The following is a 26,801-nucleotide window of genomic DNA, read 5'->3' as shown; positions in this document are numbered from 1 at the left end:
CTTTCAAGAAAATTGCACTTGTCAAACAATTATTGGGGTGTTTTTAGGTGTAAACTTGAGTAGAGACGGCAGCGGAGAAAGACCAAGTTTAGCCATTCAGATTATTGGCTATGAGCTCTTTATGATATTTAACGGACTTCAAGATCTGTCAGGATGGATTTCAATCAAATATGATTCTTGATGATTAATGTGTTAACACATTAATCTGTCAGGATGAATCAACAGACAGAAGTGAAAGTTACAAAATACCTACACGTGTTTTAGATAATTAAACGTACTGTGCGTGCATGCGCTCCTGCCCTCTCTGTGGTAAATGGTTTAAACCCTCATTCTTTTGTCCTAATGTTTCCCATTTTGCACTTCTCCTGTAAATCTTTTAAGAAACAGGTTGCTAAAGATTAAATGCGTTTCACTTCCCCTTCAGTGTTTTTATCCTTTGAATTGCTCAAATTTGTATTGTTTTCGTGATGATTGACATGATTACATGATTGCATGTATTCTGAGACAAAATGTTCTGCAATTTTACCTGCCATTAATCTTGAAAGTAGACAAATTGACATCAGTCAGAGATGATCACTGGGCACCATTTAATTTCCTGTTGACTTTATTGTATCAAAATTATGGCATCACATTATTATTATTATTATTATTATATATTAAAATAGAAATACAGAAACAAAAATGTGTAGCGCATGACCTGACAGAAGAAGTTAATATATATATATATTTTTTTTTAAACCACATTCACAGCTGTGTTTGTCCAAACTGACAGATGTTTATGGAAACATTTATAAAGTAATATCAGTCTTCATCTTGAAATGATTATTATTATTATTAGAGGCATTTGCTTTTTCAGAGACATGGGATGAAACTAAAAGTAAAAACAAATAATTTGAATAAGAAATAAAATACATTGATGTATAATAAAATGCATAAATTATGAAGTTCCTTCTGGAGTATCTTATAAACCTTCACCTACCCCTGAAAATATTCCCCTAAGAATGGGACACCCACTAATATACCGTCACACATCATACGTTGAAGAAGCTGTCACAGCGTTCACAAATAAACATCACATTAAGGTCAAGTACGTTTCTCACTGCTGATTGACCTCTTTTTCTGTAGATTTTCTGTAAAATCTCTGACCAAACATCAAATATTAGTGATTGTTTTGGTAATTATTTGGTAAGATTTCATTTCTAAAAATTTACTAATACATTTTTTAAATCAAAAAGTTCTATTTTAGCATTACTTAATGCACTATGAACTTACATTTTTGTTAACTAACATAAAGATTAATAAATTCTTTAAAAATATATTCTTATTGTGTAGCTAATGTTAAAAGTAATGCTAATGAATAAGATCTTTTTGTTCTGAAAACAGCTTAAAATAGCTCAGGTTTTCTGTCCATCATAATGTTTGTTCACTCGTATATGGTATGTGGATAAATATCACGAAGATGCGAAGTTGAGAACCAAAAAAAACATGATTGGACTCACCACTCAAGATGCAGGTGACTTTTTTTCTTCAGTAGAACAGTAAAGAACATTTTGAGCTGAAACCCTGGTTTTTGGTGATTCATAAAATGCAAGTCAATTGGTACCGTCACTTTGAGAGTCAAAAAAGCATATCGGAAAGCACAAACGTAATCCCTGTGGCTCCTGATGAATATTAAGGTCTTATGAAGTGAAATGTTTGGTCTGCGCAAGAACTTTATTACCTATTATTATCTTCAATCAGAACTTACTTTCAGACGTCAGACAGTCACTCCAACCCAAAATGAGCCAAAATAGTGGCGTTTCTGATTCTATGATGAATGAACTGCCCTGTGGAGCTCACCGATTTGAAGGTTTTGGTTCAGTCTTGCTTTCCAGCATCATCTGCACTGACCAGCGGTTCCTTCTGTCTGTAGCGATGGCTGGTGTTTTCATAAATCACGTCTTCTGATGCCGGTGATGACGTGTCCGTGATCTCTGCTGTCACGTGTTGTTTTTTGGGCTCTGTCTCAGAGGTTGAGGTGTTGTTCTCTGTGTCTGTGGCTCCTACGGGACGATGTCGGACCGTAGCGTATTCACTGGTCAGTGAGGTAATGCCCCTGATCTCTCCTGACGGCGGTTCAGTGTTTGTGAAGTCGATGGAGGAATAATGAAGAGATTCTGGTGCACTCGGTGCGGTGGATGACAGCATGCCGTTATTGGTGTAAACAAACTGACCGTCATTATCCAGAGCAACGGCCTGATGAAGAAGAAACAGCAAAATGAGTGAAGATCTGCTGAACGACTGTCTGTAATGTCTTTGAGAATGAATACTCACTGTTTGAGTCAGAATGAGTCCAGATGTGTCGTCTTGTCTGGTTTCTGAAGGCTTTTCTTTCCTTTTTCTGAAAAACATGTTTTCAGGTTATTAAAAAATTGATGCTTAAACAATATCCCAATCAGAATCACAAATCCTCCTTGTGATGAGGCTAGAACCAGGTAAAGTTTCATCAGAACAATGCCTGGAATATTATATTTACCCAAAACTAAAACCATTAAAAAAAATGTTACTTGGAAAAAAAAACAAAAAAACTTTTTGAACACTGAAATGAATCTAAAATAAAACTTTTTTACATTTATCATGTACATCAATCTGATGGACTAATATAAGTAAAACGAAAATTTAAAAACAAAAAGTAATAAAAATGACCAAAAAACCAAACGCAACACAAAAAAGACAAAACACACATTTTTAACAAAATTTTAAAATTAAAGTGAAAACAGTAAAACAAATCTGTTTTCACTTTAATTTTAAAATTTTGTTAAAAATGTGTGTTTTGTCTTTTTTTCTAATGTCTATATAGTTATTCATTTTAGTTTAATTTTAGGTTGTTTTTTTAAAAGTTTTTTTTATGTGTGTGTTCTAGTTATTTTATTTCTAGTCATTTTAAATGTCTTGTGTTTCCTCAAAGGGCATTTGTACCCACCGTTCATAACAGAGCGTCGTGATGCACACGACCATCATCACTGAGACGCCGACAGCAGCTCCGAGCAGCGCCGAAGGATGATGAAAACCTGGAAAGCAGAGTTTTATTGCCCAGAGGTTGGTCTTTCATCATTTAGGAGATCTCAGACGTGAAATTGACATCATTAGATACTGGGCTTTTTAAACGTGTACTTAAGTGTTTTAAACACAGTCCAAAGTGTACTCTGGTGTCTAAGTGTCAGTAATATATTATCTGCAAGTTTTTTTCAATACAATTAAGCATTTTTTATTTTTTGTTTATTTTTAATAACATTTTTGCTTCCATTTTAGTTAACTATAATAGCCCTGTATTGAATAACACACTACAGTTCATCTTATAGTCAAATATGTGCATTAGTCAACACATTGAAATAAGAAAAGAAGCGCATTTCTTTTTCACAAGGGTAAAGACATCCTTTGTGATCTTTGTCAATCAGATAAAGCTGTTGTTTTGTGTTTCTCACTTGTGTCTTGTGTTGGTGGGAAGGTCTGAAACTGTTGACTTGCGCTGCCGTAAATGTTTTTGCTGAAACACTGCAGGACGTCCGTGTCTGTGAGGGACTGACGGGTGGTCAGGACGCTCTTCACTCCTGTGCTTCCTAACGTCTCCTCACTGATGGGCGTTTCTGTAGAGTTAGCGAGCACATGTCCAGACAGACCCCACTCTAGTGTAGGGCAGGGATTCCCATGAGCCTCACAGACACATGTGACTGCACTGTTTCGGCTACAAGAGCTGGAGATTTTGGGCCCAACTGAAAGAAATAATACGATTATGTTAAACAAGATCGCGATGGCCTCTGCAGTGTAAAACATGTTTGTTATTTTAATGACAACACTAAAAATACCACATTAAAACCATGTTAATTTGTTAAAAGTTCCCTTAATATATACAGTGAAAAACTAATAAATCTAACAGGTTGTTAACAGGTTGTTTTTAAGTTGGTATTCATAAATTTTGTTCTGCAAATTTAAGTTCAATTAAGTTTTATGCTAACGTTTTGGCTACAGGGACCATTTGTTTTACTGTAAACTTCTTTTTTACAGTGTAGACAGAAACTGTGTTGGATCTCAGAAAAATAAAACTGTTTTATAACTTGTAGGATTTTTTTCTAAGACTTAATAGAAACTGCTGAACATCTCACTTTGGGTGAAAACAAACGCTCATGACAAAAATAGAAAGAAAAATACATAACCTAGTGCTAATAGTTTGCTGATGTAGAAAAGAGGAACAAGCCACAATTTTAAAGTTACGGTTAGTTTCGCTAGGTCTACAATATACCACACTGGTGAAAATGACATTATTGTGTTGAAAAACTCATTTTACTCTTCTGACTACAGTAGTACTCAATTATAAAAGTCTTTAATTGATATAATTCACCCAAAAATTAACATTGTCATTTACTCACCAAACCTGGCATGGCTTTATTTCAAAATGATATTTTGAAAAACTTTGGGATCCAAACAACATTGGACCCCATTGACTTCCATTGTAAGGATGAAAAGATACTGAGACATTTCTCTAAATATCTTTCTCAAAAAAGTAAGGAAGCCATGCAGGTTTGGAATGAGTGCGAGTAAACATTGACAATTAATAATGTGCAAATATTATTTTGAGCTCTGTTTACATAATAATGTTAATCAACTTAATATTGTGCGTAATTTAAATTAGGTGGAACAACCCCTTTTTTGAGTAATCAACTTAATTTGTTTATGCTACAAATTATTCCCTCAGTGTAGTTTGTTGGTTGAACATAATTTCATTAGTTGTCGTCATGACTCAAAAGATTGACGCAAACTGTTGCAGTGCCTTTTTTTAGCCAAAATATTGTTTAATATGCAGCATTTAATGCTGTCAGTTGCCACAGAAAATCATTTCGACTCGTACCTCAGTGTTTGATCACTGCATTTCCATTATTTAAGGGCTGCTGACAGTTTCTTGTAACATCACTGGTTTAAGAGCAGTTTCACAGATGTCTTATATCGAAACCTTGCATTTCAAAATGCTATAGCATGACTTCAACATGTTGCTCTGTAACTAAATTTGTAAATTAACAAAAGGGGAACCAAATCTCCTACTGTCTTCCCATATGCATTTTCTGTAAATGAAGATGTCTGTCACATTGTTGCTCCCTTTTCACGGCTTTTCTAGCATGCAGCCTATGTGCAACTGATTGTATATCATCAGCCTCTTTACAATTGTCGGCATACTCTGTGATGCACACACTATAAGATATTACACCATATATCATGCTGTAGTTTATATAATAAAATTGACTTTGACTTAAGCTGTATGTCAAGTTTAAATCATTTAAACATGCTTTTGTGGTTTTTGCAATTCTTTATTAGGGCATTTTTGCAGATTTATTAAAAAAGAAAAACTGAAATATCACATGGTCCTAAGTATTCAGACCCTTTGCTGTGACACTCATATATTTAACTCAGGTGCTGTCCATTTCTTCGGATCATCCTTGAGATGGTTCTACACCTTCATTTGAGTCCAGCAGTGTTTGATTATACTGACTGGACTTGATTAGGAAAGCCACACACCTGTCTATATAAGACCTTACAGCTCACAGTGCATGTCAGAGCAAATGAGAATCATGAGGTCAAATGAACTGCCTGAAGAGCTCAGAGACAGAATTGTGGCAAGGCACAGATCTGGCCAAGGTTACAAAAACATTTCTGCTGTACTTAAGGTTCCTAAGAGCACAGTGGCCTCCATAATCCTTAAATGGATGACGTTTGGGACGACCAGAACCCTTCCTAGAGCTGGCCGTCCGGCCAAACTGAGCTATCGGGGGAGAAGAGCCTTGGTGAGAGAGGTAAAGAAGAACCCAAAGATCACTGTGGCTGAGCTCCAGAGATGCAGTCGGGAGATGGGAGAAAGTTGTAGAAAGTCAACCATCACTGCAGCCCTCCACCAGTCGGGGCTTTATGGCAGAGTGGCCCGACGGAAGCATCTCCTCAGTGCAAGACACAAAAAAACACCTGAAGGACCACAAGATGGTGAGAAATAAGATTCTCTGGTCTGATGAGACCAAGATAGAACTTTTTGGCCTTAATTCTAAGCGGTATGTGTGGAGAAAAGCAGGCACTGCTCATCACCTGTCCAATACAGTCCCAACAGTGAAGCATGGTGGTGGCAGCATCATGCTGTGGGGGTGTTTTTCAGCTGCAGGGACAGGACGACTGGTTGCAATCGAGGGAAAGATGAATGCGGCCAAGTACAGGGATATCCTGGATGAAAACCTTCTCCAGAGTGCTCAGGACCTCAGACTGGGCCGAAGGTTTACCTTCCAACAAGACAATGACCCTAAGCACACAGCTAAAATAACGAAGGAGTGGCTTCACAACAACTCTGTGACTGTTCTTGAATGGCCCAGCCAGAGCCCTGACTTAAACCCAATTGAGCATCTCTGGAGAGACCTAAAAATGGCTGTCCACCAACGTTTACCATCCAACCTGACAGAACTGGAGAGGATCTGGAAGGAGGAATGGCAGAGGATCCCCAAATCCAGGTGTGAAAAACTTGTTGCATCTTTCCCAAAAAGACTCATGGCTGTATTAGATCAAAAGGGTGCTTCTACTAAATACTGAGCAAAGGGTCTGAATACTTAGGACCGTGTGATATTTCAGTTTTTCTTTTTCAATAAATATCCAAAAATGTCAACAATTCTGTGTTTTTCTGTCAGTATGGGGTGCTGTGTGTACATCAATGAGGAAAACAAATGAACTTATTTGAACTTGAGGAAAACAAATGAACTTGGCTGCAATATAACAAAGAGTGAAAAATTTAAAGGGGTCTGAATACTTTCCGTACCCACTGTATATTAGCAATCAATTAAGACTCTTAAAGGGGACATCAGATGCCCATTTTCCACAAGTTGGTATGATTCTTTAGGTTCTTCATGAAATGTCTGCAACATACTTTGGTTAAAATTCCTCAATGGTTGTGTAAAGAACACCCTTTTTACCTCTTTACTCAAAAACAACTCTGTTCACAGCAACCCATTTCGGTGCATGCCTCTTTAAATGATAATGAGCTATTGCTCACCCAGCCCCTCACTTCTGTTTTTGTGTATTTGTTGATGCGTTACAATCAAAAAAAAAACTAATCCACTGCATCTTCAGTGGCTCTGGTGTTGGGAGAAAATATGTTCACTTATAGATCCAACTACGAAATGAGATATTGTTGTCGCTACAGCTGCTCGAGCACAGAGAAAATGGCAGACATTGAACAACATATCTCTACTGAGGGTAGAGATATGTTAATGTTAATTTGGGATAGCCGTCAGCTGCTGTGGGTGGGGCATGAGCAGTATGATGTAATACTGCTCAGAAAACCAAAACAACTTTATAATTAAGACTGCTTAAGTTTTTGTGTTAAAAAAAATATTTTTATCATTACATGGTTGTGTCTCCACACTCCATATAAAGACACATTTATATGCAAACACCATGTAAAAGTGAATTTTGCATCCAATGTCCACTTTAATACTCACACTGGACGTCCAGCAGCACTGATGTGTTCTGAGTGCCGTGTTTGTTCTCAGCTCTACAGTAGTATCGTCCGCTGTGTGTCGAGACTGTATTATTGATGATCAGGTTTGGTCCGGTCTGAACTGGATTCAGGAGGTCTTCAGTGTCTCTGTACCAGGTGTAGTTCACTGCTGGGTTTGCATCACTGCTGCAGCTCAGAGTCACTGAACAACCCTCCAGAACTAAACCAGCTGGGTTTATCCTCACCGATGTGTTTTTAGGAGCATCTGATGGAGGAGAAAATCATTCAGGTTATTCTGTTATGACTTACAGCACTAATTATACAGGTGCATCTCAATAAATTAGAATGTCATGAAAAAAGTTCATTTTTTCTTGTAAGTTATTTCAAAAAGTGAAACTTTCATATATTTTAGATTCATTGCATGTAAAGTAAAACATTTAAAAAGTTTTTTGTTTTAATTTTGATGATTAGATCTTACAGCAAAAATCAGTATTTCAAAATATTAGAATATTTACATTTGAGTTTAAATTAATGACCATCTCTACAGTATAAATTCTGGGTATCTCTTGTTCTTTGAAACCACAATAATGGAGAAGACTGCTGACTTGGCAATGATCCAGAATACGAACATTGACGCCCTCCACAAAGAGGGTAAGTCACAGAGTGTCATTACTGAAAGGTGTGGCTGTTCACAGAGTGCTGTATCAAAGCATATTAAATGCACAGTTGACTGGAAGGAAGAATTTGGGTAGGAAGAGGTGCACAAGCAACAGGGATGACCGCAAGCTTGAGAATACTGTCAGTGTCAAGCAAAGCTGATTCAAACACTTGGGAGAGCTTCACAAGGAGTGGACTGAAGCTGGAGTCAGTGCATCAAGAGTCTCCACGCTCAGACATCTTCAGGAAAGGGGCTACCAAGCCACTTCTGAACCAGAGACAACATCAGAAGTATCTTACCTGGGCTGTGGAGAAAAAGAACTTGTTGCTCAGTGGTCCAAAGTCCTCTTTTCAGATGAAAGTAAATTTTGCATTTCATTTAGAAATCAAGGTCCCAGAGTCTGGAGGAAGACTGGAGAGGCACAGAATCCATGTTGCTTGAAGTCAGTGTGAAGTTTCCACAGTCAGTGATGATTTGGGCTGCCATGTCATCTGCTGGTGTTGGTCCACTGTGTTTTATCAAGTCCACAGTCAACGCAGCCATCTACCAGGAAATTTTAGAGCACGTCATGCTTCCCTCTGCTGACAAGCTTTATGGAGATGCTGATTTCATTTTCCAGCAGGACTTGCACCTGCCCACACTGGGGGTGGGAATCACAGGGTACCTAAAGATACGATATAATCACGATACAGCGATTCTGCGATAATCTATATATATTTCTAGAAAATCCTATAATGATACATCACGATATCTGTCTAAACAAAATGCCTGTGAAAAGGTTAAGTGCAAGTTTTCTTTCTTTATTCAACTCCAAACTGTTAGAAAACAGCAAAAAAAAAAAAGTTCTGTAAATCAATTTTAACATGTTGAGTAGGCTAAATTAATCATTTTATTCTTGGACTTATTAAAAGCTTACACTTTTCTTTTTCTCTGTGTGTAAACAAACATATTTAACTGCTTATCAAACTGAAAAAAACAGATAGATAGATAGATAGATAGATAGATAGATAGATAGATAGATAGATAGATAGATAGATCTTTCTACTCCTCTCATCATAAAAACGGAGCCCCACACGAAGAAATAGCCATTCACATCTTTTGCGCGCTCAGGGTGATTATTTCAGATATAGACGCGCTTCAAGCACACACACTGCACACTTCTGTGCCGCATTACGTCTCAGACATGGTTTTGTTTCATCCTCCATGCCATAGGTGCAGAATTATGTTTTTACCGGTCGGTGCCCACTGTTCACACTGCATAACGCGCACTTGTAATATCTGAGAGAGAGGGAGAGCATCCAGTGTTGTTCACATAAAGCTGGACGCACCGGCGGCGCTCTCTCTCTCACCTGCGATCAGCTAGTTTTCACCTCCATAAACATATATATAGCAGTAAAGCTAATACAGTGGTTGGAAATCTGTTTATCCTTCGGTTCCTCGTGCTTCCCCATCTTCATAGAGAACGCGGATCATGGTTGCTCAGAGCGCATTTTTAGGGAAATCTATTTAGAGCACCTTATTATATTAATTAAAATATCGATATTTGGCGCCAGATATCGATTACCGTATCGCACTGAGAAGAATCACGATATATCGCCATATCGATTTATTTTCCCACACTGCCAAAGGTACTACAAGCTGGTTCAATGACCATGGTGTTACTGTGCTTGATTGGTCAGCAAACTCGCCTGACCTGAACCCCATAGAGAATCTATGGGCTATTGTCAAGAGGAAGATGAGAGACACCAGACCCAACAATGCAGATGACCTGAAGGCCGCTATCAAAGCCACCTGGGCTTCCATACCACCTCAGCAGTGCCACAAACTGATCACCTCCATGCCACGCCGCATTGATGCAGTAATTCATGCAAAAGGAGTATTGAGTACATATACAGTAAATGAACATACTTCCCAGAAGGCCAACAATTAACTAAAAATGTTTTTTTTATTGGTCTTATGAAGTATTCTAATTTGTTGAGAGAGTGAATTGGTGGGTTTTTGGTAAATGTGAGCCTAAATCATCACAATTAAAAGAACCAAAGACTTAAACTACTTCAGTCTGTGTGCATTGAATTTATTTAATAAACGAGTTTCACAATTTGAGTTGAATTACTGAAATAAATGAACTTTTCCACGACATTCTAATTTATTGAGATGCACCTGTAGTTGATCATTTAGCACAGATTGATATAATTCCTGTCTTACACTGAACTTGTAATATTTGGGATGCATGTGTTGTGTTGTTCTGCTGTAGCTGGTGTGTTGCAGTGCAGGTGAAAGTGACTCTGTGATGAAGGTGAGAAACAGTGATGTTCAGATCAGAGATGAGCTCAGTTTGGTTCTGATACTGCCGTCCTGTGATGTTCTCATAGAGAGTCGAGCTCCATGTGAGAGATGGTGGACGAGACGGACAGAAGATCTTAGTAGAGCAGCGCAGACTCACTGAACTTCCCTCCATCACCTCCACCATCTTCATTACCTCCTGCTGATCCTTATAGACTCTCAGTGTGGGTTTGGGTGGAGATCCTGAAACACACATACAGATATTACTAGATTGTATTAATTATTATTTCCAAAAATGAAGTTACATATTGTTCAGTAGTAGATTCCTTTTTAATTTGTGTCAAGACACACTACAATCAGCATGAACAATATGACACTCACCTAAGACAGCAACTTGAACTTGGGAGTATGGAGGTTCTGTGTAGCTATATAGCAAATTACCATTGGCTTCAAGTCTGAAGTAATATGACCCATTATGACTCTGACTGACATTATCGAAGCGTGTGCTGCAGTTTTTCTGTGTAGCAGTGCCGAATATTTCTCCTTTTAATGGTCCAGTGTTGAGGCTGCTGGAGTCAAATTCTACAGTGGAAGGGATTGCATCTTTATACCATTTTCTCTTTGCACTATCAGTGAGTAAATGTTCATATTGTTGATCAATGTCAAATGTGCAGGGTATGAAAACACAGGATCCTTGTAGAGCTTCTACTCTCTGTGGCAGATTGATTCTGAAGACACAACAAACACCTAAAAAACAAACAGAGGGAAGTAATCATACAAAGTTAATATACAGAACAAACTTCTGCAGAACTTACTGCTCTTCAGTCTAGCAAAGGTAACATGGAAGTGCTTTCATAATAATAATTCAGCTTGTTAAAAAGAGGAATAATCTATAAATCTGTATACCTTGTATCAGAGATCCAGTGAGGAGGAATGTCACCAATGTTTCCATCATTTACATTCACTCCACCTTACAGCAGAGAGAGAGAGAAAAAATACACTGTCTCACACACACACACACACACACACACAGACAGACAGATAAACAGATAGATAGATCGATAGATAGATAGATAGATAGATAGATAGATAGATAGATAGATAGATAGATAGATAGCCAGACAGATGTATCAATAAATTATTTCCTTTTCATGACGTGTATGAATTTATAACACTTATATTTGTATAAACTCATTGTTTCTAAAGTCCTTCAAAGAGTTTTGGATGAGAAAACAGAACAATACGATTGACCCCCTCGCCCCCCCCCCCCCCCCCCCCCAAAAAAAAAAAACAGGACATATCTTATCATGAATGTGCTTCAAAATCTCAAAACTAGTTTTGAGTGTGTTTTACTGTGTTGTGTGTAAATGACTTACCAGAGAAGAGAGTTGAAGATGACAGAAATCCTCTCAGAGTTCAAACTGATGCTTCTACACTGAATGCAGCAAGAACTGTGTGTGAAAACGACAGTTTAGCTCGTATTAGAGATTCTCCACTTCTCCTTTAGTCAGAACTCAGTGACAGTAGCCTGACGGTGTGAGGCTACCTTAATATTCAACACATTTCTTTGTATTTGTCTTGTGTCTTGTGAGATTCGGTGCTCAGTGTCTATGTTGATAATAATTCTCGATATTCAGGAATATATGTTGAATCACATTAAAAATGCAATCCAAGAACACTATGTACAGGAAACACAAATTTTATTTCTTCTGGTCTGTGTCTGTGAAGTCAACAAAATGAGCTTCTACAGCCATATGCTTAGTATATACTTATATACTAAGTGTAATACTGTAAACCATTGTTCTCAAACTCAATTCCTGGAGGGCCACAGCTCCGCACAGTTTAGCTCCAACCCTAATCAAACACACCTGAGGATTACTATGAATTTACAAGCAGGTGTGATTTGGAGCTGGTTGGAGCTAAAACTGTGCAGAGCTGTGGCCCTCCAGGAATTGAGTTTGAGACCAATGCTGTAAACATTTACATTTATTCATTTGGCAGATTCATCATGAAGGCAATAAACATGAGAAGAGCTAGAAGCCTACAACATTTTAGATATAGTTAGAAATTAAAGTTGTTGTTTTTTGTTTGTTTTTTACAAACTACGACTGTTTATGGGAATATGTGCTGTTTTTTTTAACATTAAGAGTTTGTGAGTTGTCATCTGCAATATCTGTACTGAAACTCTGCATGTGTTGTCATGATGTCAATTATCTTAGTCTCAGCCAGGCTGAAACTGAAGCCGCTTCTGCCGCCTAGTGGACAATAAATAACACTCATCACCAGAGGACACCAAAATCTTATTTTATGTGCTTACATATAGTAATTGTGACCATATATTTTGGAAAGGGTATTTTTATTATTATTGTAATGGGAAATTTGTTTGTAAGTGCCAACTTTCACAATTTTGCAAACATTAGAATTATTAAAATTTCTATTAGAAACATTAAAATTTCGTAAACTTTATTTCTGAATGTCGAATCCTTTATTCATAAACACTGAATGTCCAAAACTCATCCTTTATAAAAGGATTTCTGTAACAAACCTGCTCTTTTAATGCCTGTGTATACATACAATGTTTTTGCAAAATTAAATAATGGAAAGGTAAAACTTTTTTACAAGAATAATATTTAGAAAATAATTTAGAAAATCAAATAGAATTTTCGTTTCATGCAGACTTGAAGCTTTGGGTAAAAATCTTGAAACTTGTCAGGAAAAAAAGTGATGTTTTACTGATATTTTTTTAGTTTTAATTTCAAAATATAAATTATTTATTTTTGAGACTGTCAAATGTTAACAATACAAATACAAACTGCACAATGTCATTCATACACCTCAAAATCATATATATTTATCAACATTTTCTCTTTTTCCCTCATTTATTCTCTAGCAAATGCGCAGTGAGTTTTTCTAAGGAAGCCTGATGACTCTGGATGTGGACTTTGAAGCGCCTCAATCTGTAAGTCATTTATTCAAACATTTAAATAAGACATTTTTTCTTCCAGACGTATCAGACTGGGAGTTCCCCATTCCTGCTTTTATTATCAGTTTCAGTTAAATTTTTTGTCTCAGTTTTTAATTTATACAGACTTATTAAATTATTATTATTATTATTAGCAATTGTAGGCTATTCCTTTTTCAGAGACATTTTAATTAAGCTAAAGTACATGTCTTAAAACACACTTGATAATTAAAGATTTAATGAAAAAAGTAAAAATAGCAATACATATAAGACATTGGTGTATAATAAAATACATAATAATAATAAATTATGCAAGGCTGGATTGTAGGTAATAACGTTGTAAATAATGTTCAGTTTCTTGCACACACTGATCGTTTCATTTGAAAAGACCTCAATATATCACCAGCAGCCACTGGTATTTTTGACTCAAAGTGACAGTAGCCATTGACTTGCATTTTATTAATTACCAAGGACCATGGTTTCAGATAAAAAAATCTTATTTACTGTTCTACTGAAGAAAAAAGTCACCTACATATCGAATGGCCTGAGGGTGAGTAAATTAACAGCCAATTTATATTTTGGATGAACTATCCTATCCGTGAGGTGATGCCCCTGATCTCTCCTGACGGCGCATCAGTGTTTGTGAAGTCGATGGAGGAATAATGAAGAGATTCTGGTGCACTCTGTGCGGTGGATGACAGCATGCCGTTATTGCCGTAAACAAACTGACCGTCATTATCCAGAGCAACGGCCTGATGAAGAAGAAACAGCAAAATGAGTGAAGATCTGCTGAACGACTGTCTGTAATGTCTTTGAGAATGAATACTCACTGTTTGAGTCAGAGTGAGTCCAGATGTGTCGTCTTGTCTGGTTTCTGAAGGTTTTTCTTTCCTTTTTCTGAAAAACATGTTTTCAGATCTTTAAAAACTTCATGCTTATACAATATCTCAGTCAAAATGACAAATCCTTGTGATGAAGCAAAAACCAGGTAAAGTCTCATCAGAATAACAAAACCATTAAAAAAACTCTCATTTTCATTTTCAACTTTGTACTAAAATATCTCAAACTGAAATAAAATTAATTTAAAAAAGATATAGACATTTTTAAAAAATGACAACACAAAATTATAAAACCTTTCAATTTTCTGCTTTCTGTTTTCGCTTTAGTTTCATTTAAAGTTTAATCATTTTGTTGTGTTTTTGTCATTTTTAAAAAGTGGATTAATTTTGGTTTATTTTAATTTGTTATTTTAGTTTATTTATTATTATTATTATTATTTATTCATTTATTTGTTTGTTTTATTTCAGTTAATATTTTATTTCAAGTAACAAAGCTTTTTATGGTTTTAGTTTTTAAAATAATAAACCTGCTTGAAACTGTATACTTTTGAAAACATTTACCATAATAGCTGAAAAGAACATATGTAATATGTAAAACATGTATTGATGTATTGTGTATGTGTGTGCATGTGTACATGTACATATATATATATATATATAGAATATTTATGTAATATAATCATGTTTTCTTGTTGTTTTCTTATTCCTCAAAGGGCATTTGCACCCACCGTTCACAGCAGAGCGTCACGATGCACACAATCATCATCACTGAGACGCCGACAGCAGCTCCGAGCAGCACGGATGGATAATGAAAACCTGAAAAGCAGTGCTTTATTGCTCAGAGGTTGGTCTTTCATAGTTCAGGAGAGCTTTAAAATAACATTAAAACCATTAAACTATTTTAGATGTTTCTCAGGAGGAATAAAAATAGACCCAAATGAGTCAACAGTTATCAGTAGAAAATACAGAGCTATACAATGGCTGGATTTGATGAGAAATGTTTGAGTTCATGTTGAGGTCTTAGATGAGTGCTTACAGACTTTGTTGTCTTGGCTAGTATGAACACATTTCTCAGGAGTAAAGTCTCTGTTTGGGCTCCGTTTGATCATTACTTTGTCACTGAGTCCTCTAAGAAGACAGCAAAACATCCCTGAGACGGTGACACAGGGATGGAAGGGGCTGCTCTTTTTCTGGGATCAGTAACATCTAGGCCCCTTGCCCCAAAGAGGGCCGGGGGCTTACAACACAGAGAATGCCAGTTCCACTGCAGTTCAAGCATTTTCACCAAAAGAGCAGTTTCCTTTGTCTCTGGGTCATGCATTTCAGGACCTGACGGAGAGCAACACTTTGCTTCCTCTCTGTTGGTTCCGACGCATTTCTTTGCCACAGGCCAAGAGGAATGCTGATGCAGGATACTTTGCTTTCTCATGCCTCCCTTGCCGTTTCACCATGGGATTCGGGGAACCAGGTAAGAGCTGCTTCTCTGCCTCTACTTCGGGATGCTAAGCTTCCTGGGTTGGGCACTCTTCCTTACCCCTACTGCTTCACTGTGGTTACTTGGAATATCTGTTGTCCTGAAATGGGCATAGCACCGTGGCACACATCGGGTGATTGTTTCCTCAGTTTGTAATTGTCTTTTCAGCCCTTGGACAGACCTTGCTTTTCTTCAGGTAAGGGTGACCTTGGAGCAAGTGTCGAGGCATGTTGTTACAACAGATGCCTCCAGGGCAGGCTGGGGCACCGTATGCAACAGGCAAGCTGCACGCTTGGACAAGACATGACAGATTTCACTGACTCGTCACGGGCTGTGATAGATACTATCACTCAAGCTTAGAGCCCCCTCTACTAGACAGGCTTATGTTTTGAAGTGGAGTCTGTTTGTTGATTGGTGTTCTTTTTATAGCGTTGCCCGGTTCCTTACTGCAAGAGAAAGTTGGAGCCGAGGCTGCCCCCTCTAAACTTTAAAAGTGCATGTCGCCGCTGTTGCTGCACATCGCGATGCATTGGATTGGAAGATCTTTGGGGTTGCATGACCTAATCATCAGGTTCCTAGGTCACACCTCATTCTTTCCTGGGATCTCTCTGTGGTCCTTGCAGGACTTCGGAGAGCCCCCTTTGAGCCACTTGATTCAGTTGAGCTCAAGATCCTGTCTTTGAAGACAGTGCTTCTGGTCATGCTCACTTCCATCAAGAGGTTTGGGAACCTGCAGGCATTTTCGGTTGATGAATCATGCCTAGAATTTGGGCCGGCTGACTCTCACGTTATCCTGAGACCCCGGTCTGGTTATGTGCCCAAAGTTCGCACCACTCCCTTCCAGGATCAGGTGGTGAGCTTGCAAGTGCTGCCCTTGGAGGAGGTAGATCCAGCCCTTGAGTTACTGTGGAATGCACCCAGAGCTTCTGATGCTCTGACCAGCTCTTTGTTTTGGAGGTCACAGATGGAAAATGTTGGCTCACTGGCTCGTGGATGCCATCACCCTGGCTTACCCCTCCCAAGGCAAGCTGTGCCCACTGAAGATGAGAGTTCACTCCACTCGGAGTGTGGCCTCTTCCTGGGTGTTAACGCACAGAGCCTCTCTAGCAGACATCTGCACAGCTGCAGGCTCGGTGACACCTAATATCTTCACGAGATCCTATAATCTTTTGGTTGAGCCAGTTTCCTCCCGTGTGGACTCGGCATCTTGCTTGCGGCGCCATTCCTCTGGTTGGTGGATATGTGCACTTTATCATCTTCCAGTATAGTTCCCTGTCTTGGGTGAACCCTGGTTGAGTTCCTTCAGCACCCTGTGCCATTCAGACTCAGCAGAGGACCCTGTTGTAAGGTTCAGTACTTGTGTTGTATGCCTTCGGTAAACCCGTATCTTTCTCTTGACAGATCTCTATGTCAATACTTATGCCCCCCTGAGGTAATGGGGTCACTTCTTTATTTTAGTCTATGCTGCAATCAGTCATATGAATTCTCACATTCCTATCTTGGTGTAACCACCCCCCCAGTGTTTACTTTACGATTTCTATCTGGTATCTGGCGTTGGGCAGGTTACAGATCGAGTAACCCAGTTCTTGGATGTGGCATTTTCCATAGGGACCCCTAACGTCAGTGTCGGCATAATGCCAAATGTAACTGACTGAAAGGGAACATCTTAGTTATGTTATGTAACCCTCGTTTCCTGAAGGAGGAAAGGTTACGTCCTTCATGCCACAACCTTGAACTGTGCTGAATGGAAGGATGCTTTCCTCAGCACAAACCTGAATAAGTGGATGCATGTCACCATCTTGAGTGGCTTGGCATGCAGATTTCATGCGCCAATAGTCATTAGCAGTTCTTGTAATGGTCAGAGGTGATTGGGGCTCCCAAATGAGACTCCTAATGTCAGTGTCGACATAACATCACCGTTCCCTCCTTTAGGAAACAAGGATTACATAACATAACCAAGATGTATCTTTTTTAATTAACTATAATAACTATGTATTGAATAACACCACAGTTAAAATTATAATCAAGTATTGACATTATTACATACTGCACTTTTTAAAAGTGTACTGAAGTGTCTAAAATATAGTAATGTACGTGTACATGAACAAAATACATGTACATAATACATTATCTGCAAGTAGTGTTTTAATATTAAGATTAAACTGTTGTTTTGTGTTTCTCACTTGTGTCTTGTGTTGGTGGGAGGGTCTGAAACTGTTGACTTGCGCTGCCGTAAATGTTTTTGCTGAAACACTGCAGGACGTCCGTGTCTGTGAGGGACTGACGGGTGGTCAGGACGCTCTTCACTCCTGTGCTTCCTAACGTCTCCTCACTGATGGGCGTTTCTGTAGAGTTAGCGAGCACATGTCCAGACAGACCCCACTCTAATGTAGGGCAGGGATTCCCATGAGCCTCACAGACACATGTGACTACACTGTTTCGGCTACAAGAGCTGGAGATTTTCGGTGCAACTGAAATAGAGAATATGATTATGTTAAAGAAGAGCTTGATGGTCTGTACGGTGTAAAAGACTAAAATGTTTGTACTGCTTTTTTTTGTTTTGTTTTTTACCGTAAACTTCACAAATGTATTTTTTACAGTGTTGACAGAAACTGCATAGGATTTCAGAAGGAAAAAAATGCTTGAGGACAGATTACAAAATGGTGTAGTGTAATTTTAACATGTTGCTTTGTAACATGAGTGTTTACTAAGGTGCGCCAAATGTCCTACTGTCTTCTCATATGTAGTTTCTGTAAATGAAGACAATTTTCACAGTGCTATGCCCATTTCACAGCTTTGATGCACAGCCATCAAACATACCATTGTCATAATGTGTGATGCACACACCATTTAAGATATTACGCCATATAGCATGCTGTAGTGTAGTTTATATAATAAAATTGTCATAATCTTTAGTGTAAAGTTTGTCATTAAACATGCTTTTGTGGGTTTTGCAACTCTTCAGTAGTTTTTTCAGTGTTGAAAGTCATATTTTCACTGTTTGAAAGTATGTTTCTTGCATGCTTTTATAGTAAAATTGCAACTTTTTCATGTCAATTTGCATTATTTTTCACCATAAACAATGCACTTTGCATTCAATTGCAGTGCTGTCTACACTGTAAAAAATCCAACTTCCAAAAATTCAAAGTTATACTAACCAATGTAAAAAAGTAGCCTGAACAAAGAATTTTTAGTATGAGAAGTCAGTTTAATTTTTTGTGTGAACTGAACAAAAATACTCTAAACATGTCGCTAGCAAAAGTTGTTTTGTTTACTTTACTTAGATGCTCAAGTATTTGTTCACAACATATCCAGATGTTCTCCCAACTTTTCAAGTTGTTTCAGAGTCATCTGAACAAACAATTTTACATTGAACAATATTGCACAAGTTCCCAGCATGCATTGCAGCTTGAAAATATTTTACGTTAATTATTATTAAAATAGTATCATTGTTTTAAATTTTACTGGCTTGATTTTTTGCTGCTTCTGCTGTTGTCACTGTCAGTTTGCTGTCATGTGGATCATATTTTTCATATTTTTACTGATTTAAAATTTGATGATCCTCACCATGATTGAGAATCGTGTGCTGAGGTATTGTGTATGTGCATCTTATTGCAATTTGTTTAATGCAGTTGTCTAATAGCATAAATGTTTGCCTTTATTTTTAAGAGGCATATACTACCCATGTTATGAAGGCTAGTTAAAAATAAACATAAATCTAAAAAAAAAAGAGGTTTGTTAAAAAAGATTAACATTGCTATGCTAAAAAAACGTTGGTTGCTCTAACAGATGTTTTAACACTCAGTAGACTGACTTTTATTCATTTGATGAACTAAAGTTTTTTAGTTGTCGGTTGCTAGTTGAGTTAACTTAAAAAGTTGATTGTGATAGGTTACCTTATTTTTTTGAGTTAGGTCAACTTTTTTTTACAGTGTAGAGTTGTTATGTGTTTGCTGCAGTTATTGTACTATATTCACAGTATTTATGTTATCAGGGATCAGATTAAGTTTATCAGATTAAATTCATTTGAGGTTGGTCTTTGTACTCACACTGAACATCAAGTTGAATTGTAGCGTTGCATTGGCCATGCTGGTTTTGAGCATTACAGCCATACCATGTACCGTATGTAGGGTTTGTCACGATGTAGGTGTGATTATATCCAGTCTGGAGGAGCTCAAATTGAGATCCAGTCTCACTGTACCAGGTGTAGTTGAGCTCTGCTGGGTTTGCATCAGTCCTGCAGTTCAGAGTCACTGGTTTGCCCTCCATCACTGAGCTGGAGGGAAACGCTGACAACGATGTGTTTTTTGGGGCATCTGAGGAAAAAAAAAAAAAAAAGATGTATTATGTAGAATGTGTGGTTTACAGTTTAAAATTTGAAAGGTTTAAACCTCTATTTTACAAGTTTCAGATGCATGCAATGTTTTGAAGCATGTGTGCAAACATCTACAGTAGGCCAAAAAAACACCAAACGTCTTTATTTTACCCATTACCTGTTTACTTCACTCTAGCTGTGTGTAAAGGTTTAAAGGGGTCATGAAATGAGAAATCAAAATTCCATTGATCTTTTGACATATAAGAGGTCATTGTACTATAAAAACATTCTGTAAGCTTCAGAACTCAATACGTTCTTGTTAGTCTAAAATCAGCTTATATAGAAGGCAGTCTGCCAAAACAACAGATTGTGGAATGTGCCACTTTATGATGTAATAGTGTGGCTAAACACCGCCTCCGAAGAAGAAGATCAATGCCTGCTTCTCTAGAGCACTGCCTATTTAGCACTGCCCACCGATTCGCACACATAGTAGAAATAACGAGGGCGGCAGACACAGGTCTATGCAGAAACCAAACGATAAAGAAGACACTGTCTGGTGCCTTCCAGAGTTTTGGAAAAAGTTTTTGCATTGCCTTCCTTCTGATCTCAACATTGGGAAAGAGTGGATGAACTTTTTGAAGATCAAAACCGCATTAGTAAGAACTTCGTCCGTTGTTCACTTAATTTTACAGCGGATTCGTTCACATACAAGGCACAATTCGATGCAAGATTTTCAGAAAGTTTGAAACTAAAAGATCCTACAATCGCAACACTCAAGTGTGAGTAACTTTTTATTATTTGGTCACTATTGCTTTATTACAAATAGTTTGATATGATTATTTATGCATTTTAAACCTAAATCACTGCAGCATCAATTTGTGAAGGATGTAGGCTGTTAAACATACACAGCTGTTAGCCAATCATAGCAGTGGGTGTTTACTTTCGAGTCTACAATCCTCCACGCCTATTCAAACAGAGCGTTCTGATGAGGGAGGTCAAAAACAGGACAGAAAATGGCCTACTTCTAAATTATGATTTTTTGATGTAAAATTCTTGATAACATTATAAGGGGACCTCAGACAACAGTACAATTTTTTAAAGGCAGTTCATGATTACAAAGATTACGAAGTACTCTACTCACACTAGACAGCAACTATAAAATAGCACTAATGGAAGTATGGTAAATATATAGCCTAATTACGATTTTTATACTCACACTGGACGTCCAGCAGCACTGATGTGTTCTGAGTGCCGTGTTTGTTCTCAGCTCTACAGTAGTATCGTCCGCTGTGTGTCAGGTTGATGTTGTTGATGGTCAGGTTTGGTCCGGTCTGAACTGGATTCAGGAGGTCTTCAGTGTCTCTGTACCAGATGTAGTTCACTGCTGGGTTTGCATCACTGCTGCAGCTCAGAGTCACTGAACAACCCTCCAGAACTAAACCAGCTGGGTTTATCCTCACCGATGTGTTTTTAGGAGCATCTAGTGGAGGCGAAAATAATTCAGGCAATTACTTTATGGCATACAGCACTAATTATAGATGATAAATCAGTATAGATTGATATAATTCCTAATTGTCTTACACTGAACTTGTAGAATTTGGGACTCTAGTGTTGTGTTGTTCTGCTGTAGCTGGTGTGTTGCAGTGCAGGTGAAAGTGACTCTGTGATGAAGGTGAGAAACAGTGATGTTCAGATCAGAGATGAGCTCAGTTTGGCTCTGATGCTGCCGTCCTGTGATGTTCTCATAGAGAGTCGAGCTCCATGTGAGAGATGGTGGACGAGACGGACAGAAGATCTTAGTAGAGCAGCGCAGACTCACTGAACTTCCCTCCATCACCTCCACCATCTTCATCACCTCCTGCTGATAATTAAAGACTCTCAGTGTGGGTTTGGGTGGAGATCCTGAAACACACATAGATATGCTGTCAAATATTGCAAGATAATGTAGATTATATGCAGTAATGAAGGTGCATTACTTATTGTACAGTAGTAGATTTCTTTTTTTTTTTTAAATGTGAGTCGAGTCATACTATAGAAGCAGAATGAACAGTATGACACTCACCTAAGACGGCAATTTGAACTTGGGAGTGTTTAGGTTCTTTGTAGCTATATAGCAAATTACCATTGGCTTCAAGTCTGAAGTAATATGACCCATTATGATTCTGACTGACATTATCGAAGCGTGTGCTGCAGTTTTTCTGTGTGGCAGTGCCGAATATTTCTCCTTTTAACAGTCCAGCATTGGGTGTGCTGGAGACAAACACTGGTGTCACACCCATAAACCATTTTCTCTTTGCACTGTCAGTGAGGTAACTGTTAAACTGTTGATCGATGTCAAATGTGCAGGGTATGAAAACACAGGATCCTTGTAGAGCTTCTACTCTCTGTGGCAGATTGATACTGAAGTCACAAAAAACACCTAAAATGAACACAAACAGACAAAAGGAAGTATTCGTACAAAGTCGATATTCAGAACAAACTTCTGCAGCACTTGCTGCTCATCAGTCTCACAAAGGTCACATGTAAGTGCTTTCATAATAATAATTCAGCTTGTTAAAAAGAGGAATAATCTATAAGAATGAGACCTTGTATCAGAGATCCAGTGAGGAGGAACGTCACCAATGTTTCCATCATTTACATTCACTCCACCTTACAGCAGAATATACAGAAAAATAAATAAATAAATAATTTCACTCTGTATGTATGCATATGTATATGTTTGTTTATATAATATTTGTTTGTGTACTATATGTTTATTTATGTATATGTTTATTTATATACATACGTGGTCAGATTTGTTGGTACCCTTGGTAAATATGATCAAAGAAGGCTGTGAAAATAAATGTGCATTGTTAATCCTTTTGATTTTTTATTTAAAAAAATGTAAGCTTTCATTGGAGAAAAATAATTTAAAATGGGGGGGAAATATCATTATGAAATAAATGTTTTTTTCTCAAAAACATGTTGGACACTACGGAGCCCCTTAGAGCTCATGGTGGTGGAAAAAGTTTGGGGTGGAAGGAAAAAATATTTTTCAAATCTTTTGCGTTCTCTCGCAAAGCATTTTTTCTACTTTTTCTGAGTGCTTTTTTTCACCCAAATTCAGATGCATGGTTTGCAAATTTATTTACATGACATTTACACAGCCATTCTTTACTGTGAATATAGTCAAAGCTAAATGACGCACAGTGGGATTTTTAGAAAGGAAAAATTAAAATAGAAAAAAAAAAGAATTAGGGAGAATCAATAAATTATGAATGATTTGCTGCCCTTGTGTGAATATGTAATCATGTAACCTATAAAAATGTCATTGTAATCTGATGAGCATTATAAAATGTAACATACTCTTAATCACGAGTACTTGATTTTTGGAATTTGATAATGTAATCCAGTTCAGTTACTATCCATCTCTGACAGTAGTAAAGATAAAAAGAAAAAAGAAAAAGAAAAATAGAAAAAGAAAAACAGGACAAGCTTATCTTGAACATGTTTCAAACCTTAGCATTTAAAAATCTCAAAACTACAGGAATAAGTGAGTTTTACTGTGTTGTGTGTAAATGACTTACCAGAGAAGAGAGTTGTAGATGACAGAAATCCTCTCAGAGTTCAAACTGATGCTTCTACACTGAATGCAGCAAGAACTGTGTGTGAAAACGACAGTTTAGCTCGTATTAGAGATTCTCCACTTCTCCTTTAGTCAGAACTCAGTGACAGTAGCCTGACTGAGAAATCTATGCAAATCATTATGAACCTTACTGCATATTCAAAACATTTCTTTATATTTGTTTGAAACAAATCACTGTCTTGTGAGATCGTGTTCAATGTTCATGTTCATGATAATTCTCAGTGCTCAAGAATACACTTTGAATTACATTAAAACTGAAATCCGAGGATACTATGTACAGGAAACATGCATTTTATTTCTTCTAGACTTTTGCATTTCATATTTGAGATATTATGTCAACATTGTATTGCGGTAATACTTCTCATGTTCTGAATTCTGTTTTACAGTGTACTTCAAAAAAGCAATGTGGGACATTGTGGACTAAATAGTGAGCCAGCATGTTTTCTTGCCCAGGATACTGACAGAAGCCAAAAGCAGAAGAGAATGTCTGTGAAGTCAACAACACAAGCTTCTCACTTCTACAGCCATATACTTAGACCTGTATACTAAGTGTAATACCATAAACAATTACATTTATCCATTTGGCAGATTCATCATAGAGGCAATAAACACGAGAAGAGCTAGTAGCCTACAACATTTTAGATATTAGTGTTGTATTTGAGCGGCCGCTTCATCTTACATGGATGAGGAAGAGTCAATTTTAAGGACTCGCGGAAACTGCTTAATATCAAGAATAGGATATTTATTAAGAGACTGAACAGAAAACCACTTCTTGTCTTAACATCACCTCACCACAATGAAAACACAACTGACATTCCTTTAGGGGTTTGCTGTAGCTCTCTCATTTAAATGCACTACAATTAGAATGGGGAAGAATTAAGGAAAAGTATAGAAGTATAGAGGAAAGATTGTTTTCTCTTTTTTTTCTTTCACAAACTGCCAGACTTTTTTGTTTGTTTATGGGAATATGTGCTGTTGTGTAGCAGCTTTTATATTCAAACAAGACAATGCCTCTGTGTATAAGGAAAGGTTCAAAAAGAAATGATTGATTGAGTCAGTGTGGAAGAACTTGACTGGTCTATAGAAAGCAATGTCCTAATCCCAGCTGAACACCTCTGGTGTGACTTTAAATGTAGACCTTGAGCCAAAAACTCATCACCAAACACCAGTGACTTTTACCCATATTTTTTGCATTTGAATTTCAAAAGATAAAATATTTAGTGGCCGAGCACCAAAGGTGCACCTAATGTAATCGTTGTGGCATTCTTCTTATTATTTTTCTTCCATTTCTTCTACTACTACTACTACTTCTTCCGCTCTCGAGTCTATGGCAGGCCATAGAACTGCTTTTGAAAGTTTTAAAATTTGGCACACAGATAGAGGACAGTCTCAACATTAACCAAATCAAGTTTGGAGTCTCTAACTGGTACCCTCTAGTGCTACCAACAGTTTAAATTTAAAGTTTAGAAGCAAAATTATTTTTTTCGTGTGATTCCTTAGCTCATGCAGAGTCAAATGCACTCCACAACTGAAAATAGTTTGGATCAAGATTTTTCACAATTTTTAATAGTTCGAAAAACCTACTTTTTCAAACTTGTCCTAGACAGTTTGTCTGATTTTCACCAAATTCGAGTCAAATCATATTCAGACCATGCTGGCAAAAACGTATGGAATTCAAGTAGATTAGTCAAAACTTTTTTCAAATAACGCATCAATTAATTTGCCGAAGAGCACACCAAAAGGCATGTGAGGCTATCTCCACATTGCTTTAGGGTATTGAGGCCAAACTTGGTATGTGTTATAATAATCATGTCCTGAGGCTACCTGCATAGTTTCAGCCTAGTGCCACCTAGTGGTCAGCAGATATAAAAAAAATTATCTTTAGATTCGGTGGAGTATGCTGAGGTGAACCATACCCAATTTTCCCATGTCAGCCATTTTGAATTTTGTTGGTCATTGGCGTATCATTACAAAACTCAAGATGTATCTTTGGCACCATACCATAATGGTATTCAAAATGTTTTTTTTGAGTATATACTCAACTTTTGAGTATATTAGCCTAATAAGGCTAGGTTTCAGTATATTTTTTTGGGTCATGCTGAGAATATAGATACCAATTTTGCCATAGTCAGACGAAGACGGTCTGAGGTTCCATAGACTGTAAAAAAAAAAAAAAAAAATGGACGACGCACCTTCACTCACTTCCATTGAAGTAAAGTGAAGCCGCCGTTGACCCAGTAGGCACTGATTTTGGACCGGAGTCCAAAATCGCAGTAGAGAGTGAAGTGGAGCCGCCTCCCGCCCACACTCCCGCTGAGTCAATCGCAAGCACACACCCCTGACCCTTTTTAAATTAGCCTGTACTGCTCCAGTTTTTGTCTGCTGATTGCCGTATAAGAGGCTTGTGTTAAAATAAGGTAAATACAACTGCAACCTCTTCCTGAAGATCCCGAAAAAGTCCACTGGTGCCTCAGTTCACTCAGAGAAGCTGTCAGTCTCAGCTGTTAATCATGACGTCACACTCCCGTTTTTTTATAGCATCACTTAACTAACTAAAACCAAACTTATTTAAAAAACAAACACTTGAACTTACATCGGCATGATAAAATCTACAGAAAATAACAAAAGACAAGACAAGAATGTCTCAGATTAAGCAATTGAGGTGTTTTGTTGTTGGATGTAATAATGAACATAGCAGTCGTCATTTACTCCCGACACCTGAGCCGCTGAAGACGCAGAGGATTAACGTTATTTTCATTTCTGAAGGGAATGCGCCAATCCTGATCTGCCTAAATGTGTTTACTCGTGATCCAGCCTCAGCTACAGAAGAAGTGAGTATAAGGGTTTTTTTATGAATCTTTGCAAATCGCCTTTCCTAATAATGTGCCAGTTAGCCAGTTTTGTGGCTGAAGTTTACAGTCTGCTCGTCACCCCATGGAAGAGAGGGGCGGGGTCAGCAGAGCTCATTAGCATTTAAAGCAACATGGACTAAAAAAAAAACAGCTTGCTTAAAACAGAGCTGATTTTGACATGGTAAAAAAAAGGTGTTTTTTTACACTACTATTGAGAAATTGAAACTTATAAATTAAAATTTATCAACTTGTGGAAATGGGCATCTGATGACACCTTTTTAAAAACATACGA

At 37.6% G+C, this 26,801-nt stretch overlaps 3 protein-coding genes across 3 annotated transcripts; all 3 read right to left on the bottom strand.

The window, feature by feature from the left end:
- Nucleotides 1–1,528: 1,528 nt before the first annotated feature.
- LOC306859054 (sialic acid-binding Ig-like lectin 10) lies at nt 1,529–9,610 on the bottom strand (the record flags this gene model as incomplete). The annotated part of the gene is made up of 6 exons (XM_079399861.1): nt 1,529–2,235; nt 2,314–2,380; nt 2,963–3,050; nt 3,465–3,752; nt 7,503–7,766; nt 9,565–9,610. 6 exons carry the CDS (start codon nt 9,608–9,610, stop codon nt 1,858–1,860), a joined length of 1,131 nt encoding a protein of 376 aa, XP_079255987.1. The 3' UTR covers nt 1,529–1,857.
- A 605-nt stretch (nt 9,611–10,215) lies between these two features.
- Nucleotides 10,216–11,442, bottom strand: LOC306858657 (sialic acid-binding Ig-like lectin 13). The gene is made up of 3 exons (XM_079399281.1): nt 11,349–11,442; nt 10,824–11,189; nt 10,216–10,685 (listed from the first exon to the last, which is right to left on the bottom strand). Exons 1-3 carry the CDS (start codon nt 11,395–11,397, stop codon nt 10,330–10,332), a joined length of 771 nt encoding a protein of 256 aa, XP_079255407.1. The 5' UTR covers nt 11,398–11,442; the 3' UTR covers nt 10,216–10,329.
- Nucleotides 11,443–17,575: 6,133 nt separating this feature from the next.
- On the bottom strand, nt 17,576–25,595 carry LOC306859053 (myelin-associated glycoprotein-like; the record flags this gene model as incomplete). Its single annotated transcript, XM_079399860.1, has 7 exons — nt 17,576–17,643; nt 17,901–18,188; nt 19,839–20,033; nt 21,249–21,512; nt 21,614–21,934; nt 22,155–22,451; nt 25,574–25,595. 7 exons carry the CDS (start codon nt 25,593–25,595, stop codon nt 17,576–17,578), a joined length of 1,455 nt encoding a protein of 484 aa, XP_079255986.1.
- Nucleotides 25,596–26,801: the final 1,206 nt, after the last annotated feature.

The sequence above is a fragment of the Barbus barbus genome, assembly GCF_936440315.1.
Source record: "Barbus barbus genome assembly, chromosome: 39".
NCBI lineage: Eukaryota > Metazoa > Chordata > Actinopteri > Cypriniformes > Cyprinidae > Barbus > Barbus barbus.
This window is presented reverse-complemented; position numbering and strand designations above follow the sequence as displayed.